This window comes from Protopterus annectens, chromosome 9.part0 (assembly GCF_019279795.1).
Source record: "Protopterus annectens isolate FY-2018-M chromosome 9.part0, PAN1.0, whole genome shotgun sequence".
NCBI classification, from domain to species: Eukaryota; Metazoa; Chordata; order Ceratodontiformes; family Protopteridae; genus Protopterus; species Protopterus annectens.
In genome coordinates this window covers 1,121,882,178-1,121,901,299 of record NC_056743.1, presented here as the reverse complement: position 1 = coordinate 1,121,901,299, position 19,122 = coordinate 1,121,882,178, and the positions used below count along the sequence as shown (strand labels likewise).

Here is a 19,122-nt window from a genome sequence, read left to right as displayed (position 1 = left end):
TTAACGTAAGGCTTGACCTGTTGGCACAGTGCAGTCACCACAGTTACCAGTAACAAAAATAGCGTATCAATATTTTGTTGGGGTTAATCAGGAAAGCCCAATAATTTACTGTTCAAGAATTTCGTTTTCCTCCTAGAAACTCTTCAGTCTTTTTATAATGGAATGCAACCCATTCAGATTTTGAAGTTGATAGGCAAAATAATGTTAAAAAAATAATGTGACAATAATACCAAAATAAACATGACTCTTAAAGAAAAGGGCAGAATTTCCAGATCAGTATGTTTTCATGTTCTTTTCTTTCCATTTTTTTTACCTACACAGAACAAATAGAATACCCATTTTACATTTATATGAGAAAAATTAACCCTCCTCTTTGTTTTTTGTCCGCTGTCACATCAAAGAACAAAGAATAAATATCTTTTAGGGTGGCTTAGATTTTCCCTTGCTCATTTAACAGCATTGGCAAATCCAACCTACTTAAAATTCCAAGCAGGTCAGCAAACAGTGGGAAAAATGATTCTGACTTTTTTTGTCCGCTGCTGCTTCTGTCTATATTGCACCCTTCTCAGGGGATTGCTTCATCACAGCTCGGTGCATACTGAAAGGTGTGAAGAGATACCACAACAAAGGATTTTTAAGAAGCCATTTAGCTTTGTGAAGTAAATTGATTAACTTGTCTTTCAGAGGCAGTAGAGTTCTGCATTATTTCCTGTGTAGATTAATGCCTTTGTAGCATTTTTTTTGGAAGGGAAAAGGTTAATATCATAAGTCATGTTATCACTTGAATAAAATGTTGATGTGTATAGGATGAAACATTAGCTTTTCACTTCATATTTATCAGGGTATCCTCCCTGTGTGCTCTAAGGCAGCTTTGATTTACTTGTGATGTTATAAAAGCAGGATTTCTGTCTTGACATCGGATGCAAACTGCACAGCATCTCTAAATCACTGCTGGTAAAATTTGAAATAAACTAGCATCAGTCCAGCTGTAAAGCTCATTAGCCTATCAGCCTGGCATTGCCCTTGGAGAGAAGTCTGCCAAACCAGTTACTCGGGGACACCATGATATTATAAACAGAGTAAATGTGAGGGTGGGGGAGGGGAGAATGGTACAAGTGTGTGTTTGTGTGTCTGTGTCTGATGCAGAAAGAGAGACTGAACTGAAATCAGACGCACAAGAGAGTGGCTGACTACTGATATAGGTGATGAAACATTAGCTGATGCATTTTGGGTACAATATTTCGCTCTGGCTATATTTTGCAGTCACCCCCCTCAATTGCAGCATCCCTCATTCCATGGACACCCAGAGGGTTTGGGTTGGGGCCATACCATATTTTTCTCATGCGGCACAGAGGAAGGCTTAAAGGATAAGACATAACAGGTTATGTCAACAATAAAAGATGATGTTTTAGTTTTGAAAAACAAGACAATCGTTTCACTGCTATTAAGGACCAAATCACTGTAGTTGCTTGGATCGTGCAATTCAATATCTGCTTCAGGATTCTTTCAGACAGTCTTCAGTTGAAGGGACAGCATTACCTAACTGCTTATTGTGAAGACAATACATACCAAAGATTGAAAGTTCTTTACAGGTCTCAGCTGGCTGCTCGGAATTGACTCTTTCTGTCACAGAAGGGCAAAAGGAATCTGAATTGTAAAGGAAGACACCCAAATTACAATTCCAAAAGTAGAAGCACTGATAAAAAAGATGGATTCCCTGAACAGAGAAGTCGTTGTTGACCCACTTGACTGTAGCTCTACAGGGCAGACTGGATCAGCACAGAGTAAAAAAATGTGGCTCAAACTCCGGACGCTGTAAGTACTCCTTAGCAACCTTAAAGAGACAGGACTGCTTGTTTGGATGATGTTGGCTTTTGCATGAGAAAACACAGATACTAAATGTAAATAAAGCATTGCAGTGTGTGTGTTGTGTGTGTGTGTAATATATATATATATATATATATATATATATATATATATGTGTGTGTATATATATATATATATATATATATATATATATATATATATATATATATATATATATATATATATATATATATATATATATATATATATATATATATATATATACACACACACACACACACACACACACACACATATAGATATAACTATACATATATATATATAGATATACATGCATATATAATGAAGACAAATTATCCCATGGTTTGAAACCCAATTTATCTGCTTAAAAAATTCTAAATAACAGCTGAAGTATAAAATGTAATTTATAAACAAGCAATGCTTGGCAAACAGTGCAAAAACTTCAGTGAAGAAATGACAACTGTCAGTGATGCATGTCTTGTGTAATATAATTACATCACTAAGAAATGGTTCGGATGGATATATTCTGAAGTCAGGATAATTTCATGGGAAAGTTTGCTTGGTTAAGCAGATTAGCCCTTGTATAAGTGACTATCCATGGGCTTAAAGGTGAATGTTCATAATAAATGAATGGGTAAGAGAAACAGCTGTTTCTCTTAGATGGTGGAACTCTTCAGCATTCAGTGTGGTAAATGGTAATTTGACAGACTGACAATTACCATGCAGTTAAGCTGCACTCCTTCCACAATGCGTTGTTTTACATTCAGATCGGGAACTAAGAAGATGTTTTGCACAGTCAGTTATGTATTGTTCCAGTAGCTTTAATGGAAGCACAGTTTACTCTAATGACCATCTTACTTGGTGCTAGTGATGTTTTTTATTTTTGTTGATGTACCTTCTGTAGTGCGTTGTTAGAAATGTACACAGACAAATTTATGCTATGGTTTATATGTGCAAATTATTTAATTGTAACATGGAAATAAGCAAAAATATTGACACCCTACCCTTTAAAGTGAGATAATTAATAGTAGAGTGCTGCCATTTCTTGAAATACGAAAAAGTTTTTTAGGTATTATAACACCAAGGTTTTAATTATGCATCACATAAGAATGGATCGCTTCAGCTTGTAGTTCCTGTCTCCCCCTGTGATTCATAGGCAGGAAGGTATCAACAAGTGATTTTACAAGGCAGGCTTTCATTACCACTGCTCCTGCTGAGATCTGACCCCTATGTCTAGGTTAACGTGAGGCACTTTGTAACATTTATCCTGCTCAGGTCTCCATTATTCCTAACACATGTAATTTTTTATCTTCTCATTTCTAAGTCTTGAATTCTCTGTATGTAACCGGATCATTTTAATATGGACCCTGGACATGACACAGCAGTGATGCCATATGACCATATAGCTGTCAACATTGTCTTGCAGAAAGTGATCCTATTATTATATATAATAGTGCGCTTTCATTTTAAATGCTATGAGAACAATACAAGGCCGGAAATAATGCCACCCTGCTTTATTTTTCAGGCATAGTTCAACCAAGAGTGAAATTATAAATTACATTCTGGAAGTCAGAAGATTTAGAGTATTTTGTAAGTTTAGGGTGGAGGTGCCTGAAAATGAACTCACTAGTATTACTTTTGGCATCATTTCTCACAGTATATGATATTCTGAGCATTTCATGAAATGTATATAATGTGATGTGATAAGGGTTAATGCTCTCAGCTGAGACTACTTACAGTGCGTGATGAATCCGCTAAAACAATAGCAACATTACTTACACTCCAGTTACACACCAAGCATTTGATTAATTTTGTGTTGTGCCTGGTTTTCTTCTGAATCTGTTGAACTATTTAACAGGTTGCAGTTTCCTAAAAACAATATCCTCCAACTAGCTACCTCTGCTGCTAGAAAGCAACATGCTACAAATACTGTGTCAACCGGTGTGTAAGAATTTGAAATTAGTTCTGGTATTGTCAACGTGAACCTGAGTATGTTGTCACTTCCTTAAATGATAGCAGTGTGTAACACATACTGACATAATGACACCTGGGCTGTAGATGGCATATAGTAGTTTACTGCATATGTACTTATAGTGAGAATCTGAGAACAGTCTATGGACTATGCAGTTTACTCTGGTACTAAAACAATATAAATCTCAGTATTTGAGTAGCATATAATCATGTAGAAATTGCTGTCTGATAAGAACCACAATATAATCTGCTTATTTTACTGGCCTACGGTAATGATATGAAACTGACAATTTTTTCCAACTGTACCTTCTGTTTCCCATTACCAAGGTTCAACTGTAGTTGTCTGTCCACCTTGAATGTATTCACCATTTTTTACCAGTACCAACTTGATAGGTAATGTTTCCTGCACACATATTTTATGCAAAGGAGCAGTTTTTCATGTTTATTATTTTTATTATTATTTTTGATGACATACCTGTGGAAGCTTGGAGGTGTTTAGGAGAAATGGCAGTGGAATTTTTAACCAGATTGTTTAATGAAATCTTGGAAAGTGAGAGGATGCCTGAGGAGTGGAGAAAGTGTTTTGGTACCAATTTTTAAGAATAAGGGTGATGTCCAGAGTTGTAGTAACTACAGAGGGATAAAACTGATCAGTCACAGCATGAAAGAGTAGTGGAAGCTAGGTTAAGAAGGGAGGTGATGATTAGTGATCAGCAGTATGGTTTCATGCCAGGAAAGAGCACTACAGATGCAATGTTTGCTCTGAGAGTTTTGATGGAGAAGTACAGAGAAGGTCAGAAGGAATTGCATTGTGTCTTTGTGGACTTAGAGAAAACATATGACAGGGTGCCTAGTGAGGAGTTGTGGTATTGTATGAGGAAGTCGGGAGTGGGAGAGAAGTATGTAAGAGTGGTACAGGATATGTACAAGGGTAGTGTGACAGCGGTGAGATCTGCCATGGGAGTGACAGATGCGTTTAAGGTGGAGGTGGGATTACATCAAGGATCAGCTTGGAGCCCTTTCGTATTTGCAGTGGTGATGGACAGGTTGACAGACGAGATCAGACAGGAGTCCCCGTGGACTATGTTGTTTGCAGATGACATTGTGATATGTAGTTAGTGTAGGGAAAAGGTTGAGGAGACCCTGGAGAGGTGGAGATATGCTCTAGAGAGGAGTGGAATGAAGGTCAGCTGGACTAAGATGGAATATATGTGTGTGAATGAAAGGGAGGATAGAGGAATGGTGAGGATGCAGGGAGTGGAGTTGGTGAAGGTGGATGAGTTTAAATATTTGGGATCAACAGTTCAGAGTAATGGCGAGTGTGGAAGAGAGGTGAAGAAGAGAGTACAGGCAAGGTGGAGTGGGTGGAGAAGTGTCAGGAGTGATTTGTGATAGATGAGTACCAGTAAGAGTGAAAGGGAAGGTCTAGAAAAGGGTAGTGAGACCAGCTATGTTATATGGGTTGGAGACAGTGGCATTGACCAAAAGGCAGGAGTCAGAGCTGGATGTGGCAGAGTTAAAGATGTTACGATTTGCACTGGGTGTGATGAGGTTAGACAGGATTAGGAATAAGTATATTACATGGTCAGCCCAGGTTGGACAGTTTGGAGACCAAGCCAGAGAGGTGAGATTGCATTGGTTTGGACATGTGCTGAGAAGGGATGCTGGGTATATTGGGAAAAGGATGCTAAGGATGGAGCTGCCAGGTAACAGGAAAAGAGGAAGGCCTAAGACAAGCTTTATGGATGTGGTGACAGAGGACATGCAGGTGGTTGGTATGGCAGAGCAAGATGCAGATGACAGGAAGAAATGGAAACAGGTGATCCACTGTAGCGACCCCTAACTGGGAAAAGCCAAAAGAAGAAGATTTTTGTCAAACTTTAGTCATGGTGCTTTGGTGTTAATAATTTTCTCCTTAAAATGTTGCACTTACCATCTTTTTTTAAGCACTTAAAGAAGCTCAAACTCAGACCACCACTGCCCCCTGCATCCATTTTATCCAATATGTACAAAGTGATAATTGTATGCTACTGCAATGATTAGTCCAAATTCTGAATTATGTTATTTCCAGCATCCTCTGTACTGCTTTCACGTTAGGAAACAATGAATCTAGAAAATGACACTGGTCTGAGGGTGACATCAATGGCAGTACTGTATTTACCTGCTGCATTCTTTGGGAAAGCATACAATGGCAGCTAGCCTTTTTAATATTGTAATAAAAATGTGCTGCATAACTGTTGATAGTTGCTACAGTCTTAGCCCTTAGAGACAGGACTCCATAGATGCACATTAAATTGCCGTATCTGAAGCCTGTGGTGGCAGTCACAAAACCCAGTCCTGTCTTTGTCCTTCACATTATGGACTTTAACATGAAATCTGTTGGCTTCTGCTGCTGTTTCATTATGTGTGATTGAGTGATACATGTCCTGAACACAGCAAACAAGAAAATCCAACAAATAAGTCTAATGTAATTTTGATGCAATTGTTATAGTGGTTTTGAATGATAAAACTGTACGGTCTAAAGCTAAACATCTTCTGCAGCGTTTTGGTAATATTGGCATAGAACACCCAGTAAAGGATTATAGTTCCATAAAAACAAAAGCTTTACTATTTTTTAATATCACCATAATAACCTCGTAGTAACATTTCTGCATTTTACTTTTTGCGGCATTGCTTGGAAGATATTCAGAGTGCTGGGAGCATGATTTAAACATGTTGTTGCAAGGCTGCCTTTAATGTAGTATGTAGTGACCTCTGCTGACTTGCCCATCTGTCTGCTGGCAGCCCAGACAGGGGGCAGTGATCCATCATACTGCTTAAAGACAATAAGAAAGATCATGCTGGTTTCAATACATAACTTCATTTTGCTATATTTAGCTGATGTGGATACATGCAGAACAAAAACAAAGGGAATCCAAAGTTCCAAACTCATCTCAGCATTTACAAATGGAAGTTTTTTAGGAGCTGGATCTGTGACTTTTATATAAGTAAACTGTAGCCCTTAGGATGTCAAACTGCCCTGTAGCAGCTTAATGGAGATAAGCTCTCAAAGGAGATGGAACTGAAATGTTAAGGAGTTTCTTCCCAGTTTAACCTTTAGATTGCATATCAAACTCTAAAATAGTCCAGCTTTGAGCTGCACAATAAATGAAAGTTTTTCTTACGGTACCTACCATGGTAGTGGACCAGAAAAAGACAATAATCAGTTACAGATTCCTTGTGGAATATATTCTGACACTCTTTACTGCATTCCCCTTTAGACCATTTAATCCTAGATTTGCAATACTCTCCTGTGTTGATATAAATGTCCACTTGGGTTTTCAGTTTCCTATGACGTCAAACATGCCAGTGCCCATAGGTGCATTTGTATGCATGAATGCGGGGTGTGTGTGTGTGTGTGTGTGTGTGTGTGTGTGTGTGTGTGTGTGTGTGTGTGTGTGTGTGTGTGTGTGTGTGTGTGACATGACAACCTAGTGAGAAGTTGATGCATCAAGTCAACCACAAACGAAATCAATACAATGACAGCTTGCTTGTGAAGGGGAATTCTCTACAGATTGTCCATTGTATAGAGGTTACACAGACTGGACTACTAATCAATGATGCTATGGATACTTCAAGCATTTATACACTTGTATTTCATGCAGGCAAAAGACCAATTTTTCAAATGTTTTGAACTAATTTACTGAAAACATTATAAAACTTTCCATATTTATTTCAACTGCATATATTATCATAACCTACAGTTAAATTAAGGAGAATGAATATCAGAAGGCAAGACAGAAATCAAGCATTTAATCTTATCATTTTTTATATATATATATATATATATATATATATATATATATATATATATATATATATATATATATATATATATATAATGTATTATTCTTCTACACTATAGCCAAACTCTGTAACTCCCTCCCATCCTCAATTACCTCTGTAACTTCTTGCATCCACTTTAAATCCTTACTAAAATCACACTTCAAAACTTGCCAGATATGCCCTCTAATACCATCCACTACCTCTCTCAGCCCCCTATCAACAACCTACTCTTAGCAAGCTTGGCTACTCATGTTCCCAGCTACCTACCATATAATATTAACTTCTTGTAGCAACAACTGCTAATGGCTGTTATGTACCTCAAAAACAGTTTGTATCAATTGTTCACTGATGAATCTCAACTATATTTGTAACCATGTTTAGTATATGTCACCATATTTTAAAACTGTATTATGTTCTACAGCTGTTTTACATCTGTTTTCTTCTTGTCTTACGTCCTTAACTGGACTAATGTCTATATTTAAATGCTATGTTTTTTAACTGTATAATGCAAATATTACTTAATGTGGAGCTTTTCTCCCCGGGCCTCCGCTGAAAATGGACCTGTGTCCAGTCAAACTCTCCCGGTCAACAAATGTAAATAAATAAATAAATCATAAAGTTACTCTATTATGATTCCTTCAGGCAGAACTATGTGCAATACCCCCAGGGTATTTCTCTCTGTTACCTTCTTGTAACACTACCTTATGAATGTGCAAAAAACTCTTGTTTTACTTATTTATTTGGTTTTATGTAGCAAGAGAAGTTCAGATGAGTAAAATTTCATTTAGACAGCATGGGAAGCAAAGCTTCATACAGAGAACAGTAAATTTACCCAAGCAAATTAGTAAAACAGTACCCTCAATTTAAAGAGAAAAAACTGTCCACAAGTAACATCTAAATGAAAAATAAATGGGAGTAATAACTTAGCATTAGACCCCGACAGTGCATTAGATGTTAAGAAAAACTTGTTGCAGAAGTGCCAAGTATTTGTATATGCTGATTATAATAAATGTAATTTCATAAAAATGTTTTGCACATGAAGCATTTATTTACAGTTATCTAGCCTAGGACTTATGGATATATACTTTATATGCATGAATATATTTAGCAGAGGTCTTAAGGGGAAGTTCACTGTGAGAAAACAGGAAGGCAGCATTAGAACTGCAAATGAGTAGACCAAACCGATGTCTTTGTTCCCCTCACCATCAGTTCATCATTTTTTTAACCCTACCATTCCCCAGTGCCTGCCTGACACAGCTTGAGGGATGGGCATGTAGTTTGACAGTGAGAGGCTTTATCACCCCTTCTGCATCTGCTCATGATACCAACAGCAGCTTCACCCCTCCCACCCTTGTAGGTTGATTATTTTGTCTGATCTCCACCATGGTTTTACAGGTGGACTCCACATCCCTCTAAGAGTGGACAATGGTTTTCAGCTTATTATTCCTCGCTCTTCCCAATGGACTCCATGGACATGTGCAGACCACTAAATAAACCTGCAATGTCTGCATCACAGCAGACTCACTGCTGGTGTCTGGCACATAAGCCCCAGGGCAGAGAATTTTGAGAAGTGAGACTGTAGATTTTTGACAGTTGATACAGTCACTGAATATGGGACACTGCTGGGATTTGTAGGAGAGAAATGAAATGATTCTATACACAGTTTAAATATAATATTATAATCTGTACAAAAAGATAAATAGCAAGGTGACGGAAAGACATAAAGATGGCAAACGGTGTTTACTCTACTCTAGAAGGAGTCCAGAACTGATCCGGATTAGGGACCGTGAACTGTGAAGGATGGTGGTGGGATGGTTGAAAAAAGGAACATGCATAAAGCTAGAAAGAACAGTGATAAGGCATAGAATAAATAAACAAGTATAAGGATGTAAAAAAGATGAGCTATATCAGTTTATATTCATCAGTGAATGTTTAGAACTGACAGCAGTCAAATTAATTGCATGCAGAAACGTCTTGACCATATTTGCATAATTTTATTCGGGGTCTATTGTCCAGAGCAAACTGCTTTAATTGTTTCTGTGAGAAAGTTAATATGTTGGTGATACTGCAATTACTCACTCTCACCTAAGATCTGCGTCTGCTTTCATTACCTCAAATGGTCACATGACCATGTCATATGGAAGCATTTGAAAATATAAAAGCACTTAGTCATTCATGGGTTACAGCTAATGGCAGCTCATGTCTTCTGTCTACAGACCATCTGCTGATATGCCATTTAAACATATGAATGGTTCTAACACCTGATTTATTGATATTAATTTCACATTTCACATTTTTCTTTATACCTCATACATACACATCTATACAGCTCCCTATCAGAACATCAAGACCCAGTAGTACAAGACCTGTCACTTTGAAATATCAACTGTGATTCACCCCTAAAAACTATAATTCATCCTTAAAACAGTGAACATTGAAACAGTTACTTCTTTTTACTAACCATAAGGTTGCATCTAGGGGAAAGGGAGGGCTACTCTAAAATACTACAACCTCTGACTGAGCATATATTAGTTATATTTGTGGTTTCACTATTCCAAGGATTATGTTTAGTCATGAGAATTTCTACAGACGCCCCATGTGTGCATAAACATTCTCTGCCTTTGTTTCTCTTCCATCCATTGCTAAACATGACCATTATTGACTAAGTCATTAAGAAGTCTAGAAACCATTTTCAGTTCTAAAACATCCAAAGGTAACATATATATTATCAAGATGTTCAAAATTATTAGAAATAAATATAAAATATAAGTAAAAAAGTCCATAGAATCTCGACTTCAACATTTTAGGATGGAAGGGTTAGGCTTATGTGATAAAGGACTTTAATTTGCTTATTTATTTATTTATTATCAGGAGATTATTACCTTAAAAACGTTAGCATTTCACAGTGGCTCACTTCACTTTCCTTCCACTTTCTTTATACATTCCTCAAGTTAAATGGATGTCTAATCTGTTGCATCTATATTTGGTGGGGAGGTCTACATATCAACCATTTAAGTATTGTAAACCACAACTAAAATGGCTATGACTAAAGCATGCAAAGTACAATGGATAAGAAGTTCCATATATATAAAAAGTCTGACAGAAACCCCACAATGTGGTCCATGATAGCTTCTTCCCTAGTGAAGAATGTGATAGATCCTTCACCAATGAAGGATGTGACATCATCTTCCCCATTGAAGAATGTGGTAGTTTTCTATCTGCATTGCTGATAAGCCCTCCTTCTCTCTATTTTATATCTTCTGGATTGCTCTTGAAAGGTGATTTATAGCCTATATTCTCCTCAACCATTTCTTCTATACTATTTAGATGTTCTATTCAGGTGTATAAAGTTATCCAAAGTAATACAAATATCATTTTGGATGGCTATATAAGTACGAATACCTTATTTATTTCTTATCATCAACCCCCTTTTCTCCATTTCACTACATGGGATATGGAGAGTGGCATCAGCTGTCACCGCCTCACTCTATTCAGATTATAACTCATCCAAGCAGTCTCATGTCTTATTTATGTGTGTGTGTGTGTGTGTGTGTGTGTGTGTGTGTGTGTGTGTGTGTGTGTGTGTGTGTGTGTGTGTGTGTGTAGGTGTTAGGGAGAGTAACAAGGCAGGAGTATTTGTATTTAATAAGCAGAATTAGTCATACTTTGTGTACAGCAGCAGGAGATCCCAGAAAACAATATATAGTTTTTGCATCTCCTGGGTGAAGAGCATGGTTGTGTATGCTTGTGTGTGCACTACATCCCCAAACATCTCTGAAGTACTCCTCCTAGAGATACTAAGCTAAAAATCATGTAAGCTACAAGCTGAATCCCTTTTTGTTAGGGCCATTCAATGGAAAGAGTTTTAGTCAAAAATACTGATAATTTATTTTCTGCTTCACATCATCTTGCCACATTTACTATAGCATCTATAGGAGTGAATATATACCTGTGTATGTGTATATGTATGTGTGTGTGTGTGTGTGTGTGTGTGTGTGTGTGTGTGTGTGTGTATATATATATATATATATATATTATTAATATTACAACAACAACAATATTACTAGTACACTAGAAAGAAGGAGTAAAGACCTTGTGGAAGAAATCCAGCATTCTTAAATTTGCATCCCAACAGGCACTGCATATGTTACACGGTGTCAAATGTTGCTCATTTCTGAGTTGTTTATTGTTCTGTAGTGCATAAGTGTATCTGCAGTTCAAAATTGTTTGTTTACATTAATATTTTTACTTTCTCAGTTCTTAAGAAGTTCTCACATTTTTTCTGTAGTATAAAGGACAGTCCAAATACAATCAAGAATTTTCTCATAGAAATGTAATTTAATAAACAATCTGAATCCAGAATTCTTGCATTTACCTTTTTAATAAATAAAAAATACAAACTACCAGCAATACAGGACAAAGTCTGGAATTATTATTCGGCTCTCCCTCAAAATCAGACAATGTATTATTTGCTCTTCATAACATATCAAGTTTTATTGAAAACCATAGATGCTCATGTAATGAACTAAAGAATAGAACTAAAGACTGTGAATTTGGGATTGCATTTCTTCGTTGATAATGGATAGTATAAGTTCTGGTATAAGACATGACATAATAGGGACACATTTTTAAGAGAAGCTGACCTGTCTTATCTAAAAAAAAGATGTGTTCAGACTGAATAAAATTACAAGTGTATAGTTTAAGGAATTAATTGAGGAAATGGATGTGTGCAATATAAAAGTTGATTCAAACATGCAGTTAAAATACAGGATAAAGTGAGAATGCTTTGCAATAATAACAAGGAGAATCGTGCAATGTGCATGAAGTATGTTGCTGTTATAATTCAAGCCTCAAATACTCTGTGATTAAACACCAGGCACTTATTTCTCTTATGCTTATAATCACTTATGAAGGAGAAGTAGTGAATATAAATGTACGAGATTCTTTGTCCAATAGTAATACTAGATACAGAAGGTAAATTGACCAAATTGCATAATATTTTGTGTCATTTAGTCAATCAAGCTAAAATACTTCCAAATCTGTAAGGATAAAGTAAATGTTTTCAGGAACAATCAAGGGCAGCTATATAGTTGCAGATCCATCCTGAATTTTGGAATATAGAAATATTCCATTGTAGAATCTACACTCTGCTACTAATGTGTAGATGACTGAAAAAGTAAATTACCAATTTCTATGATACTATCAATGTCAGAGATTATTTCTATGATACTATCAATGTCAGAGATTTCTATGATACTATCAATGTCAGAGAATTAAGTCAAAGTAAAAAAAAATGCTAGCAAGAAATGTTACTATGAATAGCATTCCACAATAGTCAGAATTACAATGATAAGAGCAAGTGAAAGTACAATAATTGTGGCAGAATCAACAGGTGGAATCTGTAGTAACTAGTAAATCATCTAAATCTAGATCATATTTGGTTGAAGAAGAAATAAGATGGTCAGTTGTGAAAAAGAATCCAAAGGTGTCTTGTTTGTTTAAGATGAAAATGTTTATTTCAGGGAGTCCTATACAATGTGAGAAAGCACAGAGGTAGAATAATGTACCAGAAGCATGTATGAAAGCAGACTTACAGGAAGAGAATACTTCTGTGGTCTTCAGCAGTACTTCAGCAACCAGAAGGGCTCCAAATGGATGCTGGCGGTCCAGAGATAAAACAGTCCTATTAAATATTCCATATGTGAAAGATCATTGTAGAAACTAGCCAGATATATGAACATTTTGAGTGTTTATGTTTTTACTGTTGTGTGGAAAGTTGCATTCATTGTAATGTCTGTTGTGAATAAAGATCTGATTAAAAAAAAAATACATGTTCAGTGTAGCGGTAAAGATAAGTTTAAAACAAAGATCAGCATACAGTAATGCATGACATCTCACAGAAAACTGTTAACATCATTTCTACTTGTAGATAATTACCCTTTCAACATAACAGATTCAAACATGGATCTACAGATTTATTCAGCCTGAGTGAACATCAAATACTCTGTAATAAATACTCTGCCCCACTGAGTTTTATAATTATTACTATTGCATCAGTATTTCCTTAGCTGTGTTTGTACGTGATAGTTTACCTGCTGACAGCAAATCTGCTAAGGTACTTATAATATTTGGCCTCTAAAAAAGTGAAAATATGTACATAGATCCTACGGAAGGTGACAGAGGCTACTGCCATGCTGTTTAAATGACACGTGCTGTTGCATATTGATGAGCAATAAAACCAGAAATAAATGTTGGCAATATTGATTAGCTGTTGCATAGAAGTAACCATGGCTATTTTTCTTAAATTCTCAGTCTATATTCTGAAATAAAAAGTCATTGGTATAGGAACACCAGTACAGTCCTTGACTTGCTCAAATTTATCAGACAAAGTCTTGCTATCTTAATTTTGATATGGTTCTCCAGTAATTGTTTGTGTCTATCTTATGTTAACCAACTTTTGTACCTATATTTAACAAAAGTACTGAATGCTTTGGTGCCAGTTCTTCAAGACATGATCACTCTGTTCTCTGATGGCTTGTCTTGTTCCACAATGTATTATAGCACTTTTAGATGATAAGCATGTCTGCCTCCAGTATTTCACTTCTTTCTTGGGTCTAAGCCTTTAAAGAAGTCAGACAAATGAAAGGAGCAAAGTACTTTTCATGTCCCCATGTTTGGTTGTGTGCTTAGCTTTGATGAGTAGCATTTTCAGAGCTGCTGTTATTCACCTAAAATTCAGTTTCAGAAATCAAGAAATAAAAAAAAAAAATGACCTGGCTTAACATTTTTGATTCCTCATCCTGCATTTGCACACAGTAAGACACTTGTGTAAAATGGACTTTTCTGAAATATTATCAAGCCCAAATTATTATGTTGCATATTTTATTTTGTCTATGGCTGCATTCTGTCATTCTTTGAGCCATATTTTCTTTCTTGGTATAAATTACGTTATAGTAATTGTGTATTTTATATTTGCTTATTTCAGCCATGCTTTTAGATTATGTTACAGCTTAAAGGTTGCCATTGAAGAGGTGCATTGTCTGTGCTATCTTATCTGGTCAGCAGAATCAGCCAGTCAATTAGACAGTGAATGAATCTGTCAAATCCCATCAATCTAGGGAGTGATTCACATTTCATGTTTCTGCTGCTTTACTGACCATGTTATTCAGCTTAGATTTGCAAATTATCTACAATCAGGAAATATTTTCATAGAAGGTACCAGAAACATTTTGCTTTTTGCTTTTTTTCTGCTGAACCTAGTGTTCCTAACTGAACTTGTCAACATCAGTGTTGTTGTAAGGTTAGATAATTATACTACATGGAATATTAATAAGACATACCTTTCATTCTGCATGCAGACTGCAGGGTTTGGGAATGCAGCTCTTCACTTGTCACATGCCAGAGAGTATACCGAAGGAGAACTGATAGTGTTCTGTAAGCTGTACGCTGAAGTACTGGTAATAGTCCGGGCCTCATAGACTTACTTTAGTACACTATGTATCTGCAAACATCAACAAGAAATAGACTAGAAAGCTTTTTTTGCACTTATTCTTTGTTGATAATCAGACTCTTGGAAAAACAATATATTGTACAATTGCTACTGGCTATGTACTGTAGATGGTATCTGAGCTTTCCTGATGATCATATAGTAATATATATTGTCCTGTCTGTGTATTATTGCTAATTGTCTAAGGATATGGGGGTATGGATGCTCATCTTGCTGAAATGGAAGGTACTGTGTACATGCTATAAAAAAAAGACTAGGTGTACATGATTGTTGTGTTCCTTATTGCAGAGCAATATATTTGATATACGTTTATGTCCTCAGTGAATGAACATGGATCTATAATAGCATGATAGAGTAATATTTTCATATATTGCTTGTATGTTAAAATTTGCAGGTTAGGGCTTTAAATCTGCGGTTGTATCCAGTTCTGTAGCATATTTTGTCTGTACTGACAGCAGTAGTCTAAAAATTTGATCTGTGGGACCTTTTTGCTGTTTGACAGCATGTTTCAAGTCCACTGATAATGGCAAAATCAAAGTGCACCAACTCAACAGGGAAATAAACTGCAAACAAAGTGACAGCAAGTAGTGCACTAGAATGCAAAAGAGGTGTAAATCCAATGTGCAGAAATGCTGTCCTACAATATTATTTAAAATTAATTAGACGGGATCAAGATTTAGATGACTGCCGTTTTCTCAGTATAGTCAATTGTGGGTGCCAAGAAAGGGGATAAACATAAAACATAGCAGCAGAAAGACATGAGCAAAAGAAGCAGAGAAATCAGAAGCAAAGAAGTATTTGTAGAGCAGTAGAAACCAAAGTCAGTGAGTCAATAGGTAGTGTGATTGCTGTTGTAAATGAATAATATAGAAATAACACAGACAAGTCCAGTTCTGAAACATTATGACCAGGGCATAGAAACAAGCCTTCTGAACAAAGCTAGACAGAATGAGCCTTGGTAATCTAACAGAGTAACCAAGTCAAGTTGAACAAATGTGTAAACCTATAAAGTGCAACATGCTGTTAAATGCTTGTTACTTGTGAAAGATGATTACACATAGTTTCACATAGTACAAGGAGGTGTTCCAGTTTTCATTGTTAGGACATGGATGCCTTCTGTTTAGACTTAAGTGGCATAACCTACATGTAGTGCCAGTTGATACCATGTCAAATGCATGGCAGCTTTTGAAGGAGTATAACCAATGCATTCTTAAAAATATACGGGTGTGGGAAAGGAGCATTGTATCAGAAAAGTACCTCTCAGGTCAGTCTGTGCAAAAGAGGGCATAGTCTCTGTGATTGATAGATGAAACGGGCGAGTCGTGGTATGGAAAAGACTGCAAGTATATATTTTTTTTCGTTTTTGCAGCCCCCCTCCGCATATTAAATATACCAATTCCGAGATTGCACTACCTTGAGAAAAAGGGCAAACTACAAATAGACAATGAATATTCATGCTGCCATCTGTATGAATATTACTTTACTTTCTCTGATTTTTAGATGGTGGGAGGGGTTTGGGAGGGACTTGCTACTAAACTTCCTGCAAGGTACGTTTCTAATACAAAGCCAGAAAAGGCTGCAACATGTTTCTAAAGATGGAGCAAGCTCTGTATGCTGTTGGTGGCAGGATCAAGATCACAGGAAATTCTTTTTGTTATATATTTATTATAGTTATGTTGAACAGTTTTACAATGTTTAAATTTGTGAACCTGAAAGAGCAATGGCAGGGACACTGATTGATGGTTCCCACCCAAAAACTGAAATTCCATTTTAATGAGATGAAATCCAGGAATTATTCCTATTATCTGTAAGTGTAATTTCCTGTTACTAATGTGACTACGTTATAATCTTCCCGTGCACCTAGATATACGCATAATTAAACTGGATTTAGTGTACACAACACTCAATAAAGTTGTCTGAGTGAATTGTAGGTAATAAATAACCAATGCCAGAACTCTGGGTTGTAATGAAAGACTGCTGTGGCACAAAATCCTACGATACCCCGGTATTCGGACAGTCCAAATTTAAGATATCCCTTCACTAGTGTCGTGTTGTGGCATCTAGACGTGGAGAAGAACAAAATGTTTGCACTGCTCTCAATTTCTACATTTTGTCTGAAATTCTGTGATCTTGAAGCTGGCAAATCTTTCTGTCTCTCCGTTTATTTATCTATATAATGATTGTTAAGGGGTAAGTTTTGACGCCCCATCTGGTGGTGTGGTGGTTTGCCCTACTGCAAAAAATGTGACCTTGGGGCATGTCAACTGTTTAGACTAGTAAGCTGTCAGGTTTTGTGTTAGAATAAGCATGAGTCAAACAGATTACAATCATTCATAATGGATTAATTTAAGATGAACAAACTCGGATCATTTGCATGTAAAACTGTTAGCAGTATTGAAGTGCCCAATTAAAAAATAATAATAAAACCAGGGGATCAGCATTGGTCATCTGGGTATTCCAGTAGAAAATGGTGTGGCTTTGGTTAGGGTTATAAGCAACAGAACTCTTGACGGTATGTCTTTCAAAGCTACTGGCAAACAATGACCAGGGCCACTTTGAATCTTTGGAAACTGCTATCAGGAATTGGGATAATATTTTGCAACAAAAATGTAAAAAAGAAATGCAGGCCTAGGTATGCAACACCACAACCTCCAAACAGTTTTTCTACATGATAGTTTGCAGCTTTATGAGTCTGCCACACAAGTAACTTGTCAAATGTGTTGCTATGTGTAGCAATTTTCAGTCTGAAGGTTTGATTAACATATTAGATCTGTACTTTGAGACCCTCTAAACATCAGCATCAGTAAACATAGCACATAATCTTAAACTTTTATTTAGATACTCCATTATTAATTACCTGTGATAGTTTTGCCGAGCAATAAAATTAAAACTCATTAAGTGAATTATTGCTTTAATGGCAGTTATACAGATATATTCCATATTTAGCAGTAGCATGTAATGTCAAAATCCTCTAATTTTAAAGAAGCTAGTAGATAGGACTAACAGTTGTTATAAACAGTGAACATGGTGTAGCCTTATTGAAAATGATCGAGTTGCATGCCCCATGTCAAAATAAGGAAAACATTTCTATATCTGTATATAAAATATTTTAATTTCCCTTTAAGGGAAATTACACACATACTTCCTAATGGACATCCCAGATGCTCCTGCATGCCTCTGTGCATATCATCTTGCAATGGCACTGCCCCCAAAAGACCTGTGATTGGCTGCACAGCTACAGGGCTTTGCTGTGATGCAGTAAAGGCTGTCTGTGTGCTATGTCTTTGTTGCCCACAGCAAGGAATTTCTGTTAGCAAAAAAGATATCCCTCAGCTTTCTGAGGGTGCATTTATTATTTTTTAAAGAGTTGGCTAAATTGAATTCCATGGGGCCAGGGGCAGACAGCAGTAGCAGAGGAACTGAGCAAGCTGAAAAGCCAGGCAGAAAAAAAAACAAGGGTGTGACTATTACATAAGTCTAAACTGAAGTAAGTAGTAGGGTCAGCATGCATACAATGGACAAACTGCTGAAGGGATTGTTGGGGGGAACTGTTTCATTCTGGTATTACTGGAGTGCTTATGGAATGCATACATGGACAAATTCAAGCTACTGAAGGGGTTGTTGGGGGAGGGGTTTCATTTTGGTGCTTGTGTGTGTATTTAATTGTGATGGCATTTGGTTCATGTACATACTTAGACTGCTAAAGGAGTCATTGGGGGAATGGACAGACTACTGAAGGGGTCATGGGGGTGTTTCATTTTGATGATATTTGGTGCATTCTGTGCTTGTGCATACTTGGGCAGGCTGCTGAAGGGGTAGTGGGAGAAAAGGATAGACTTCTGAAGGGGTTGTTGTGGGAATGTTTAGTTTTGATGGCATTTAGTGCTTGTACATACTTGGACAGACTGTTGAAGTAATCACCAGGACATTTAAAGAAAGAAAGCAAACAGTGCACCTTCACTGCTTGATAG

The 19,122-nt window shown here is 36.6% G+C and overlaps 1 protein-coding gene across 1 annotated transcript in view; it reads left to right on the top strand.

The window, feature by feature from the left end:
* The first annotated feature begins 926 nt into the window (after positions 1 to 926).
* PDE1B (phosphodiesterase 1B) overlaps positions 927 to 19,122 on the top strand; it is a 1,856,783-nt gene continuing 1,838,587 nt past the window's right edge. Inside the window, exon 1 of the mRNA XM_044083973.1 lies at positions 927 to 1,815. Coding sequence (XP_043939908.1) covers positions 1,709 to 1,815 — 107 coding nt within the window. The 5' untranslated portion in view covers positions 927 to 1,708. The remainder of the gene's footprint in view (positions 1,816 to 19,122) is intronic.